This window comes from Diplodia corticola (assembly GCF_001883845.1).
Source record: "Diplodia corticola strain CBS 112549 chromosome Unknown scaffold37, whole genome shotgun sequence".
NCBI classification, from domain to species: Eukaryota; Fungi; Ascomycota; class Dothideomycetes; order Botryosphaeriales; family Botryosphaeriaceae; genus Diplodia; species Diplodia corticola.
Genome location: NW_017971516.1, coordinates 248,862 through 262,822, shown reverse-complemented (window position 1 = coordinate 262,822; position 13,961 = coordinate 248,862). Strand labels below are relative to the sequence as shown.

General features: G+C 61.0%; 2 protein-coding genes across 2 annotated transcripts; one reads left to right on the top strand and one right to left on the bottom strand.

Annotated features, from left to right (window-relative positions):
- Positions 1 to 2,603: 2,603 nt before the first annotated feature.
- On the top strand, positions 2,604 to 6,201 carry BKCO1_3700081 (c6 finger domain protein; the record flags this gene model as incomplete). The annotated part of the gene is made up of 7 exons (XM_020275179.1): positions 2,604 to 3,257; positions 3,316 to 3,425; positions 3,499 to 4,962; positions 5,018 to 5,170; positions 5,223 to 5,416; positions 5,466 to 5,913; positions 5,970 to 6,201. The coding sequence occupies 7 exons, from the start codon at positions 2,604 to 2,606 to the stop codon at positions 6,199 to 6,201; spliced, it is 3,255 nt and encodes a 1,084-aa protein (XP_020128774.1).
- Positions 6,202 to 12,381: 6,180 nt separating this feature from the next.
- On the bottom strand, positions 12,382 to 13,936 carry BKCO1_3700080 (sphingomyelinase family protein; the record flags this gene model as incomplete). The annotated part of the gene is made up of 2 exons (XM_020275178.1): positions 12,382 to 13,446; positions 13,496 to 13,936. 2 exons carry the CDS (start codon positions 13,934 to 13,936, stop codon positions 12,382 to 12,384), a joined length of 1,506 nt encoding a protein of 501 aa, XP_020128775.1.
- Between the last annotated feature and the right edge of the window lie 25 nt (positions 13,937 to 13,961).

The window sequence follows — 13,961 nt, the reverse complement described above, 5'->3', positions numbered from 1 at the left end:
GGAAGTTGCCTTGTAGCAGTCCACGGGCCGCAACGTGCTACAGGGCGAGCTGCCGTCCACCCGTCTTCGCTCGGGGCGCACAGCAACGGCCAGCAGCAAGTTTTTCCTCGTACAATTACCGGCCGGCATCGCTGACAGCAAATCAATGACTGCCTCCCAAGCACAGCTGAAGAAGACGGTCAGTGAGCCGATTGCCACACGTAATTGGGTTTTCAAGGCCCTATGGGATCATCGTCTTCGCACGGCAACAAAAGTAAATTGCTCGGAGATAATGCTAGATGCAGCGCCGGGCACGTGACGGAGAGAGCAGGGCACCCTGCGGGCCGCGACTCACGACAGATCTCGAGGGCGCACGCGGGCTCGTCCTCAGCTGCAGCTCGGATCTGGGCGTCGGACGCTGGGGCTCGTTACGCGCGCGACTGGCGCGCAAAGCTCGCGTGGACAGGCAGCTGTCTGACATTGAGCGGCGCTGAGTCGCTGTTTTCTCGCACAATTTGCCGGCAGCTGATTCAATCTGAAGCAAGGAGGAGCGTCTCGTCTATCTGGCCGGCGTTCGCCCTTCCCCACTTCTGAACCGGGTAAGGGCGTTCGCCGAAGAGCCTCACCAGTTACACCGCAGCGCAGCGCAAACATGGCCGACTCGTCGCCCGCGTCGCCACAAAGGCGGTCGCAGCGAGCGTATGCACGGCCAGCTCAGCCGGGACTATCGAGGGTCGTGTGACGGCGGCGAGCCTGTGAAGGCCAGCAGAAGCTCACCGCGCGCGATCTGCAGCACGGCGGCCGTTGTCCATGCAGCGCGCTGTACGACCTCAGGCCGCGGGCGGCGGCGAATCAGCGGCTTGAGCGCGCGCGCGCTGCCGAGGGCGAAGGATGGCAGCGGGCGAGGGGACAACTGGGGGACAACTGGGGGACAACTGAAGGGCGGCGGAGCAGCACTGCTCATTTCTCATCAGATCCGCGTGATGCGGTGCTGCGTGGGTGGCCGCCAAGGCGAACCACAGAGAGCGTAGCTCCTAAGCTTAAGTCAACCCATCAGCTACACGCTAGACCAGCTGTGCAGGCGTGGCAGCCATGGCAGACGGGCACCGGGCCTAGCGGCAGCCGCACGTGGCGTGGCGTTGGCGGCGGCGGCGCGCGCTGCTGGGTCCGCGCCGGCGCTGGCGCTGGAGAGCTGGATCGCTTCTTCCCGAGTCCCGGCTCGCACATCAGCGTGTGGTGGCGGATCGCCTGGCGTTAGATTGTCTGGAGCCAGATGCGACGGGTGGTGATGACGAGGGCAGGCTGAGCGGATCGTCAGAGACCCCTGGAGCGGGCTTGGAGGGGGCGTTGAGCGCGATGGCCTTTGAAACGGCGGGTTTCCCTGCGCGGGCGGGCGTGCGCGGGCGGCGCATGACTGGCGAGCTCCAGGAGCGCTGCATGCAACGGGAATTGACCGGCGACGGGGTGGAGCAGGCTAGCAGCAGACGGGCAAAGGGCGCGCCTACGCCTGACAGCGTCGTGGCGGCCCAACGCGGAGCGCACGAGGGCGCCGCCACGAGACTCGAACTAGAGACGGCGAGCCAGGAACGGGCTGCTCGCCCAAAATCGGCCCGCGCGCTGCGATAGGGGCGCGCTGACCGCCGGAATAGACTTCGAGAGTCGGATGTCGTGCGCGCGTCACCGCTGTTTGCTGCCGACCAGATCCGAGGCGGTGCGGTGCAGCGCACCTGGGGTCCTGGGCAGCGCAGCGCCGCGCAGCGCAGCGACGGCGGTCGGTGTGTGCGAGACTGCCTGCGCGACTGCAAGTGCAAGCGCAGCCTCGCGGCGGGCATCGAAAGGCGAAGGCACGGCCAGCTCCCCAGCCCACGGGTCTGGGCTGGCGCAACGCCGTGCGGCCGGAGATTCGCCCACCGCGGCAGCTCTAGCGAGGCGCGCAGAGGGCCATCGCGAGCTTGAGTCGTGCGCTGCCCGCCCAACTCTCTCGCCCTCCTCACGGCTCGCGTTTGCCTGTTCCTGATCTCCGCACCGCGAGGGCGCGCGTCGTCCGGCGCTTCAGGCTCTCGCTCCCAGAACGCGCCCGCCCACGCCGCCCAGCCCGAGCACAAGCGCCGCCGCCACCCACCACTGCCGGCGCGCGCCTCTAGCTCCGCGCTCTGTCTTCGAGAAAGCCTCTGCCTCAGTTCCATGATCGCCAACCGTCTGATCGCCCCCTTGAAGCAGGCTTTTCCGGCTCCATGGTAAGAGCTGCCTCTCCCGCCTGGCATCCGGCACAACGTCTGGCCCTTCCTCGGCCCTCCCCCCTCCGCCGTTGCCCTCAGTCACACCCTACGCGTCCGCCCGCCCGCCCCAGCACAGCCTCGCCTTGCGAGTAAGAGTGCATGATTTTCTCGCCCTCGTCGCAGCTGCTCCCCTCGCTTGGCGCTGATCGAGCCAGCGCCAGATCCTTGCCCGCGACTTGCTAGCTATGACGCGCATTGGGCCTCTCATTTCCCTTCTCTAGACTGACTTGCTGGAAGCTTTCGGCAGTCTTCCTCCGTCGTCCGCACCATAGATTGTCTCTTGTCGTGTCTATCTGAACATCGGGCCTCAGCGCGCATGGCCACGACGGTTGCGCCAACATAAGCATGGAACCCGATGGTCCAGACGTCAAACGTCCCCGTTTGGATACTACTACTCACTACCCTCCTCCCTCTTCTGTGCCTCATCCACCGCCCTCCCGGTATCACGAACCTGCTCTCCCCCCCGCCTACCCTCCTCACACGCTGCCGCCACCGCCAATCCAGGGCCATCCGCCTTCCGTCCCGGGTACGCCTCTCGGCCCACGCGCTCCGCGCGCCCTGCCTGAGCCCGCAAACTTCGGCCAGCACCCGAACCAACGCCCAGGCAATGCGCCGCCCGTAAACATCCCGTCGAGGTCCTACTCCGTGGAGTCGCTGTCGCGTCCGCCGAGCAATCCCAGCCAGCCTTCGCCCATCGACACCCGGCCGCGCCAGCTCGCCGTCTCTGGCCCTCCACCTGACGGCCCTCACCAGCAACCTCCTCCAATGGACCATGGCGGCCACCATCCTGGCGCATATCCCAATCATGACCCCCACATGAACGGCGGTGCGCCCTACCCTCCCTCGGCCGGCCATCACAATCCCTACGGTGGTGGCCCGCCGCCTCCCATGGGCCCGACCCAGGGCTACCATCCCTCACCTTACGCGCAACCAGGTGTATATGGCCAAGCTGCGGACTATGTGGGCGCCGGCCGCAAGCGCCAAGTGCGCGCTGTGCAGGTATGTGCTCTCGCTCTCGCCCGTGTCGCCCTCTGCCACACTCACACTGCACGCGTAGGCCTGCAACAACTGCCGAAACCGCAAGCAGAAGTGCGACGAAGCACGCCCGTGCCAGTTCTGCCGCGAGTCTGGCTTGAAATGCGAGTACAAAGAGGTGCCACCACCCAAGTAAGCCATTTTTTTTCCCTTCTTCTTCTCGGCCTTCACCGCCCTTTTGGAGGCATGCTCATCGAGATAGCAGACAAGACCGAACGCTGCATGACATCGCGACCAAGGTCAGCGCGCTCATGGATAATTTTGCGTCCATTCCGGGCCGCCTTGAGAGAATAGAGCGGCAGCTCCGGGGCCATCAGAATGGAGAGGGTACGCTTACGACTCCATCGGACCAATTCCCTGCGCCAACACCTGTTGTAGCAGAAGAAGCTGAGGGAAGTGCCTATGATCCAGTTAGGGAGAAAACGTCGTCCGAGCCGCCGTCCACTGCGGCTAAAGCGCTGTCCGGACCCAAGTACTCTCTGCCTCCCGACGCTGGCCAGTCAATCGGCCCGAAAGGACACCCGGCGCAGGTCCCGGACTTTTTCGAGGCCGAGATCACATTACCCGCCGACCACACGACCGCCGCCCACACCATGCTGATGGATTGGTCTGCAATGCAACCGTTTTTCAAAGACGTAATCCCCGGCGGAACGAACTACCCGAGGGAGCAAGAAGAAAATCGAGGGTTGCTTAAGCTTTACGGAAGAGGCGAAGGGGAAGACCTCTATGATGGTGCACACGGAGGCAGCCCTGCGGCAGAGGGCGCCGAAGATGACGTTGTCAGCACTCCCGCGCCTTCACCTGGATCCAACAGCTGGGGCATCGGCTTTACTGCACAGCCCACCGCAGCCGATATCCATCGATCAGATCCGCAACATAACTGGGGCGGTCTGAATCCGGATGGCACCCTTAAACTGGATGTTCGGACTGTGAAGCGCTTACACCATAGCTACTTGAGCCATATGCATCCTTTGCAGCCCTTCTTGGACAAGGAGCGGCTGGCGTCCATGGTTGAGAAGTTTATACAGCGGTACAGCCCGGATGCTAGCAACCACAATGCGAGATCGCCCTTTGCCGTCCCGGACACGTATCCCGCCGTGCCTCTGAAGCGGAAGAGGTCAAATAATGGCCCAATCCCCGGACCGGAGCCCGGCACTCCGCCTACCAGAGGCAACTACATAGAGCGTACCATTGGGAACGCGATAGTCCTTCTGGTGCTCGGCCTTGGGAGAATTTGCGAACACAAGACCCACTTGCCTGGTCCTCTTGGTGGCCCGAACACGGTTGTTGGAAGCTCTCTACAGATGCCCTCCATGGATTCGCCACCCGCCACCATCAAGCCCTCGCCAGCTTCATCGCATTCAACTCTTGCTAGCATCCCATCACCAGGCATCGACGGAGCACGCCTCATGAGTAGGAGACCGTCGACAGAGCACATGCCCACATCGGATAGAAGGGACACCGCGGCACGGAACATGGACATCACGCCAGGTCTTGCCTACTATGCATATGCCGTTGAAATACTCGGTGCGGTCCATGGAGGAAACGATCTCTCCCACGGTCAAGCAGGTGTCTTGGCATGTCTTTACATGGGCCAGTTGGCTCGCGTTTTGGAGAGCTGGGGCTGGATCTGCTATGCGTGCAGAGTGTGCGGTGTCCTCATCGACAAGTAAGAAGCATTCCCGCTTCAGGCAAACCAACCCACGATGCTGACACCAGAGCAGGGACAAGGAGTCGCTTTTCCCCAACGCCCCGGAGCCCGACGTTTCGGATAGCATGGATCTGAGAAAGGTGGCCCCAGGCGTGTCCAGTGGCGTCGACAGGCGCAAGACGAACCTGATCAAGTTTCTGTACTGGACATGCTTACAGCTTGAAAGGTTGGTTCAAGGATTTATTTGGATGGCTCGGGGTAAGATGCTAATTCTTTAGTGACATCCTTGCGGAAATGAGCCACCTTAGGCCGAGCGGCATCTCCAAGGACGAAGAACGCATAGGTCTCCCGAGCCAGATATACCCCGAGCTGCCATTGGATCCGCCCGAGGAGATGAACTGGCTGTACTACTCAGCCCAGATTCAACTCCGCAAGATCCTCAACAGAACCCATCTGGCTCTGTACAGTAAACGTAGGATGCACATGTTGCCGACAAAGAGATCACAGCTGACGGGCCACAGAAGGGCGAAAAAAGAATTTCTGGGCTGCTTTGCGCGATGACATGTTGGAAGAACAGCTTCAGGGCTGGCGGGAGACGCTTCCGGCATGGCTGGGATGGGACGATTCGGACGAACCGTCTGATGATATCAACAAGGCCCGCATGCGCGCCAAATACTACGGTGCCAGGTACATCATCACGCGGCCGATCCTCCACTGGGCGATTCACACCAACCCGGCGCCAACGTTCCTGATGAAGCAGTACGGCTTCACGCCGGTGGACGAAAACGACTCGCCGGACCCGTCGGTCAACCTGGTGTCGGACTCGCTGTCCAAGGCCAGCTGGCACAAGGTGATGATGGCGAGCAAGCGCTGCGTCGAGTCGGCCATCCAGAGCACCATCGCCTTCGACGGCATCGAGAACACCAACCAGCGGCTGATTGTCACCAACATCTTCGGCACAGCTCACGCGTAAGTACAGGCCCGGCGAGTGGTGCAGGTGGAATGCTGACGTAGCGGACGGGCAGGCAATTCGGCAACTGCCTCGTGTTGGCGGCGGTGCGCAAGTCGTGGATGCGCGACCTCATCCCGCACGCGCGCGTCATCGCGCTTGTCGAGCGCACAATCAGGTTCCTGCGGCGGCTGGTGCCCATCTCGCCAACGCTGCGCGTGGACGTCGCGATTCTCGAGAACACGCTGAAGTGCTTGAATGGCGAGAAGTCGGACCCCGCGTCGGTGGACGCCTCGTTCGGGACATAGTCTAATTCTGCAATCGGAAGAGAGCGACCTTGAGGCTGTCTCCGGCCATGCTTATCTTTTTCTGAGGCAGGGGCACGCGAAGACGATCAGTAAAGAGACTGCTGCCGTGGCGTTCCCCCGCCTCGCCTCGCCTCGCCTTCGCTCCCGTCCGGACGCCCTGCTGGGGCAACCCTGCCGCAGTTCGGGGCGCGTGCAGCCGTTGGCCGTCTGTCTGTTTCTTTTTGATGCACGCCATCATGTTCAGCAACATATACCCGATCTCCGTTCCCCAGGGGCCCCGTCGCGGCCTTCACGATCGCGCCTCGTCGTCGTCTTCAGCCTGCATAGTCGCGTGGCGCCTGGTTCCTTCTCGGCCTGTTTTGCTTTTTCGTCATTTCCATTCTGATCGCATCGTTCATGCGCCTCGTCTTTTTCACCAGCATCATTGTCCTTTTTTGTGATCTATATTCTGGGCGGGTAGCGCTGTCTTGGCATTTACTTCGGTGTTAAGTATTTTCGTCACCACTTTCCTCTCAGGGTCTCTCCTCTCGCCGTCTCCTTGGAAAAGAAACGTTTTGCGCAGCCTCTGCTGCCTCTTGCTTACTTCTGCGCCGCAACCGCGCGCCCGGGCGCCCTGTCCTGGGGCTGCCCGCATCTGCCCCGCCGTCACCGCCGCTTCAAAACGCCCATTCGACTTTTTTTCGAGCCCCCAACACAAATGCGGGTCACGGGCGACCCAGATGCAAGGGCTCGTCAGGATCCACGTGGAGAATTTTCGGACGGACATAACCCAGCCCCGGCATGTCCGGCTCATCACCTCGATCGCTGTACTGACGGCCTCTATTCGACGCATCGCTGCTACCATGACCCCGGTCCGGGCGAGGGCTTACGCACGCCCCGGCACACACACGGTACCGGATACGCCTTCTCGGCCCTCGCCGGCCGTCACTTGGACGCATCCGGGCACCGCCACCTTTGGGCAACGGTCGTCCGGCCTGCAAAACCGCGCGGCGGGACCCGTGTGTGGGGGGGAGGGAGGGCAGGACGGCGCAAAAGCAAGCGAGGCAGCAGCAGACTGCGGGACGACATTCCAGGTGAAACGGCACAGTCTGATGCAATTCCACGAAACGGCCGACAGAGACACGAAGGAGTGGAAAAAATTAAAAAGGGTCCAAGTGTGGCACAGGGGACGGGTGGCAAAAAATGGCCTCATTATACGTCGATATTCCTTTTCAGCTCTGGTCTTTATTTGGTTCCGACGGCCCTGCGTCCTATCGATTAGACGAGCGTGGCTGGGCTGCAAGAGGCTGGTTGGCCAGCTCGATTGCTGCTACATACGTGTTTGGATGCCTTGTGATTTTTTGGTTGGCAGGATGGAATGGAAATGCGTCCATGTGTTCGGATCAGGTTTACGTATCAAATGGAGAGAAAAGAACAACAACTATACGTGTATTTGGTATCCCACCTCCTGGCCACCATGTTGCGACCACCCCACGCCAATCCGTGTGAGCATTCCTCTCTCCACGGGTCATTTTTGAGAAGTTGCTGCTGCTGCTGCTGCTGCTGCTGCTGCCGCCGCCGCCGCCGCTGCTCTTGCTGCCCCGAGACAGCAGCAGCTGGCGCAATTCGACGCAGACCGCTTCGCGGTACACGCTACTGCACGCTCTTTGAGCGGCCGGTCCATCATTACACACAGTGGAGTCTTGCCTCCCGTCGGACTTGACACCGCTATCCAATAATTCGCGCACTCGGAGGGTACCTGCGCTCGTCGGAAGTTGATCGCACTCTCTTTTCCGCAAACAGGCTGACGCCGAAGTGACGATGGGAGGGGAAAAGGCAGGCAAAGGCGGTGTCCCGGGCACCAGGTTTCGGGTCCATGTCACTCTCTCTCATCAGCTCTCCGATCCTCAAGAGAACATGGCACGCATGTGGAGAGCGAGCAATAACACCAAGGAAACCACGACACGGGCTGCTATAGCTAGGCATGAAGAGAGCTGGCGCGCTGATAGGGCCCAGCTCCCCTCGCCTGCTTGGGGAGCTGGCTGCCAGCGCACGCACTATTATCATTGCTACATACCGTCCTTTCTTGCCGCACCCTCCCTCGTCGCCATACTGCCCGCGGACGGATCGAAAGCGCGGCCACCCCTCCCCCTACCTACCTACATAGGTACATGCCGACCGGCCGATTAGACCGACTGACCGACCGGCCGGCCGACCGACCGAATCGAACGACCGAATCGAGCGAACGAGCGAACGGACAAAGAGCACACGAGCCCGCCTACGTGTCTCCGATCGCCCTTCGTATAGACGCACGTCAGCAACCACTCTGCATGTCATTCTCTTAAAGGGCGACACGGACCAACCATCTCCCATCTTCTTGTTTAGGGGGAGTGGGTAGTGGGTACAAAAGAGAGGACGCTTTGGCTCCATGCCGGCTCCCTCCCCCCGCACTGGTTGCTTGTGGTACTAGTCAGTAGGACCTATTTACCCGACGACGACACCGCTCATCATGACAGGACGATGCCGATGCCGACGCCGACGCCGACGACGACTGCAACGCCGTTTTGGGGAGAAGGAATGAAAAGATAAAACACGGGACAGACACGCACGTACGCACGAACGCACGCACGAACGCACGCACGCAAGCGAGGCAAGGCGAGGTAAGGCAAGGCGAGGCGAGACGAGACGACGAGCCGGGGGGTGGTGGAGGGCAGGCAGGCTGGCTGGCAGGGACGGGCACGGCTCGTAGATACCGAACTCGAGAGGCAGGCAAATTGTACGTACACACACACGTTGCATGTGCGGGCTGCTGCAAGACGGGAGGCCGGGAAGAAGGTGAGTGAGTGAGCTGGACGGTGCTTGCTTGCTTTCTCTCAAACGCAGCGTGCGCCGCCGGAGGTGGCAGGTGGCTGACAACGCATAATCGCAGGCAGGCATGCATGAGCAACAGGTGGCAGTCACGATGTTATGGTGCTTTTCTCTCACGACTGCTGCAACCAGGGGGGGAAGGGGAGGGGTGGGGTGGGGTGAAGTGGACAGTCAGAGTCATCACGTCGATTATCTACATGTAGGTCGGTTGCTTGGGGAAGGCCAACGGGCCGGGCCGAAGAGGTAAGGGACTACTGACGATGAAGGAGGGCAGATGAGAGTGAGCACGATATCATAGTGGAGAGGGGGGATTCCCCCCGGTCGAGCATCAAGCACGCAAAGCAAAGCAAGCAAAGCAAGCAAGGTCCCCACCAGCTATCGTGGAAGAGAAAGAGAGGGAAAGAGAGGGAAAGGAAGTGCGGTGTAGGCAGCTGATGCTTGCAGGCGCGCCCGTCTCGGCCTCTCCTCCGCCACCGGCAGTAGCTGCCGCTTCCTTTGCGTTCCTGGTTTTTTGTTGCAAAGGCAAGGCGACATGGCAGAGGGGGGGCGAGGGGGAGGGGATTTGCACATGCTGCAGTAGAGAGGCCTGGCTGGTGGCAGGGAGGGAAAAGGCCGCCCACCGGGGGGAGGCCGAGCTGAGAGCGCAAAGAAGGAACAAAGGTAAGAGGAGCAAAAAAAAAGGGACTGGGGGCGGATGCTGCATTAGCTCGCGCTACCCGTCGGGCTGGAACTCGTCCGCACAGACGACGACGGCAGCCTGGATGGGGACCATGTCCCCTCCCGTACGGCAGTGCAGGACGGCTTGCTCTGTGGAACAACAGGTTGGTCGTTCTTTTCGACATGTACGTCTTTCTATTTCCCCTCGTAGCTTCGCTTGCCATGCAGCTCGGCGCGGGCTGTTTTTTCTGATGCCCTTTGACGTTGGACGGGATCCCGGCTCGAGTGTTTGATTTATTCGTTTTAATGGCCTGTCGCTTCTGACCCGTGGACAGGGGGAGGAACGGGCAACCGATTGTGCGCGACCTTCTCAGCCACAATGCCGGCGCGGCCTCCGGCGTCGAAGAACATGCTCATAGACACGAAAACATCCCTCCCCCTTTGCAAAATGCTGCCCGCGAGTAATGTCCAGAGGCCAGGCCCGGACCCAACCGCCGGCGACCGCTGAGAAAATATTGGACATGTGCCTACTTTGGGACGGTGCCATTCAAGGGGAGAGGGGCCACGTTGGTGTGCACAAGAACATGTATGTACATACATCTACGGTCGCTGTCCTCGCAAGAAAAGAAAAGCCTTGGCCGGGAGACGATAATAGAACGAAAGAGTGGTAGGCACACACGTACACATCGCTGGTTCAGAAGGAAGGAAAGAAAAAAAAAGATCACCCACAGCCAACAGTTGGCTACTCCTTATTTTCAGCGTCTCCCTTCTCCAAAGCATGATCCCCTCCACGATAAGCCGAATGAATCAGGGAAAAGAAGCAGAGAACGGAAGAGGGTACACAACAGTCCCGCTTTAGGTGGCTGCGCCGCAAGCACATACACCCGATCCCACACACGCACACACGCACACACGCACACATCCACCAAGGCACCCCGGCCCCCCCGGTCAGTCACTCCCTTCCCATCCTACGTACGGACAACACACAGGCCTTGCCTTGCCGCTGTCAACGGTTTCGTTCCCACCCCTCCCTCCCTGCCAACGCACATCCTCATCACGCATGCAACATCGGGGGCCTATCCCGGTTCAGGGCGTCAGCAAGCGGGCGGGCGCCGCGGGCGGGTGTGCAACGGCGCGGGGCGGCGTGGGGCGCGCGGCGCAGCCAAGAGAGAGAGAGAGAGAGAGAGAGAGAGATGTGCGTGCAAACAGGAAAGAAGCCCAAAAAAAAAGCAAAAATAAATAAACTAAAATCAGAGAGAGAGAGAGAGAGAGAGGGAAAAAAAAAAGACAGAGACCGGAAATCATGGCATCCGAGTGGCAGTTGGCTAATGAGCATCTTTCTCTATTGGCCGAGGTTTTTTCGCTACATATGCGGAAAAGGATCATCGTACATCGCGGTGAGATCTATCTAATTCTCCTCTAGCAACGGGAGGATGTGGGGCTGGGAGACGGAACGTAGGGCTGGATTTGGGAGGGCGGGAGAGAGCAGCAAGAGGATGGAGGAGAACGACGGGACGGGGCAGACGGGAGCGACGGCGGGGGGGGGGGGGGGGGGGGGGGGCCGGCCGCGTCAGAAGCGGGCGGCGAGTTGTCGAAGCAGGTGGTGTGGCGGCCGTCATGTCTCTCTCGTTCTCTTCACACAGCAGCGGCATGCAGTGCTCAGGAGGAGAAAGCAGGCTGACTTGCAGGTGACAATCCGATGAGCATCAGCTGTCGAGTATTGGAAGGATGGAAAAGTGGCCCGGAGATTGTCATTTGACCATGGCCGATCGGCGCCATCAGTCGTATACGAGGCTGCATGTGCGCGGGCAGGGGCGGGTGCAGGGGCGGGGCTCGCACACGGCCATCCACATCTGGTTCATCGATCTAATCTCGACGAATGCATGGAACTCGTCATAAAAATAAAACGCGGTTGAAGACGCGGCGCTACGGCCGACCGGTGGTGGGCCGGGCGTGGGCCGGGCGTGGGCCGGACGTGGGCCGGGGGCGCTAAGCAGCGGGCGGCCCGGGGCGGGAAGTCAATCTTGCGCAAACCACAACTCTACCCTTCTTTTCTCGACATGTCCGCCCGCCAGCCAGCCCGCCAGCCCGCCCACACCACGCACGCGCGCGCATGCGCTTCTCGTATGCCGCCCGCGCAGCCAAAGCCCCGCCGCAACGCTATCAGCGGCACGGCTCGCAACGCTGCCCGGACCTTTCGCCCGCTTCCTGCTCGACCGCCGGCCGCACCTTGCGATCGCGGCACTTGATCACTGCTGCATGTCCCGCATGTCCCGCATCACAATCGCCCGCCGTCTCGAGCCCTGCACCTGCCTGCCGCCCACCCTGCCCCTCCCTGCCACACTGAACTCCCCGCCCCGCCCCTCGCATTCCCCTTTCCCTTCTCTGCTACACTCCGAGCGCAGCCTCCTCGTCCGATGGATGTCGTGGCCGGAGCCGCCTGTACCCCTCTCGCAACCGTCGCGGCAGTAGCGTCGCAGCTGCTGCATGCAGAGCAGCGCCTCGTCCCGTGTGCAACCGTCCCAACTGTAGGTAAAACAAGGCCAGCGTGTTGGCAAAACGTCATCTTCAATGAATCAATCGAGTCGGAGCCATCTCCATAAGTCGGGGCCGCCTCCACAAAAAATGGAGAGAGAGAGAGAGAAAGAAGGGTCGGGGAAAAACTGGAAACTTCGCTCATACCCCATCGCCCGTGTCGTCCCCCTGCTCCTCGTCCTCCGCCACCGCTGTCTCTGCCTCTGCGCCCGCCCCGTGCTCAGCTTCGTCGTCGTGTGCCTTGGTCAGGTCCGCGCCTTGCCCCTCGGCCGCCGCCCTGGCGTTCCTGATCTCCCATTCGAATTCTCTCAGCGCGCGCAGCTCGCTTCCGACAAAGAGCCCGCCGATCAGCCCGTCGATTACGCCGGCGGCAAGACCTAGCGTGCTCACCAGCATTAAGATGAACGATACGAAGTTGCGGGGGCTCCACCAGACTGCGATGAGACATCCGATGGCCACAAGCAGCTGCCCGGCAAAATGCCCCAGCCGCAGGCGCCGCTGCCGGTACTCCCGAGCCGTATACTTGTGAATCATGGCAAGGATCTCGTCGTAAGTAGAAATAGGCAATGCCGATGTCCCCGTGTACAGGGATTGACTCGTCGACGAGCGCGGCGACGGGCCGCCAGCGCGCCTGATGGTCACTTCCACGGAAAAGTGGTCGCTAAGCGAGCAACGCAGCTCCGGGTGCCGCTGTGTCATGCCTACATCCACTTTGTCGAGCACCCAATCTGTGTCGTTGTTGGCCGAGGGGCTGTTCTCACCGCAAGAAAAGAAAACGTAATCCAGACGCTTTGCACGAGGGTCCTCAACAGTGTCCTCGACCGTCACGGGCAGACCCTTCTCCAGACGCTTCTGGTGTGCCTCGTTCCACCTCCAAGTGTTCAGCGCGCTGTCGCACGTAGCCCCGTTCTCCGTGATGTTGAACCTCGCATTCGGCATCGGTCGTCCACGAGCCTGCTCAACCGCATCACGGTGGGCACCAATCGAAGAGTCGGGATGGTGGATCCGCCAGACGTCCCGAGCAGGAGAGTGTGCCTCGATCAGGCGGTGAGCGAGTGACAGCGGGATCATGTTGAAGTCGCCCAAGCCGATGACCAGGTGGTCCCGCTCGGCGGCTCCACGCATGAGCTTCGTGATCTCCCAGGCCTGAGCAGTACGATGGCAGATGTAGGAGTCGTTGGGCTCGCTTTCGTACGGGGCGTGAAGCTGTGCGTGTCAAACCGGGCAACTGGCGGTATGGTGGCGATGAACTCACATGCGTGCAAAACACTTCGGCAACGTCCTTCTTGCCCTTGCCAAACCGAATCCTGGCACAAGCAACGCCCTTGCCGACGAACCAGTCTCCGCGGAAGAAGGCAGTGGGCCGGCCGTTCAGCGGGTAGCGGACCATGCTGGCTTCTTCGATGGGCCATCGGGAGATGATGGCCAGCCCGCCGCCGAAAATGCCACTGTTGTAGAACTTGCTGTACTGCAGCCCGATCCTCTCACGCAGAGTGTCGCGGATGGACTCGTAGTCCTGCTTGGTCCAGCACTCTTGCAGGCCAATGATGTCCGGGGGTGGAGAAATAGCAGCGAGCTGGCGGCCGATTTCAGAGAGGCGCTCGTGGCGGTACTTTGCGAGGAATTTCAGCCCCCAGCAGTTGAGGCTGACAATGCGGATCTCCTGGGGAGCATCGTGTGAGATGCGGGCGTCCATTGCGGCTTGGGTGGCGGTTGTTGAG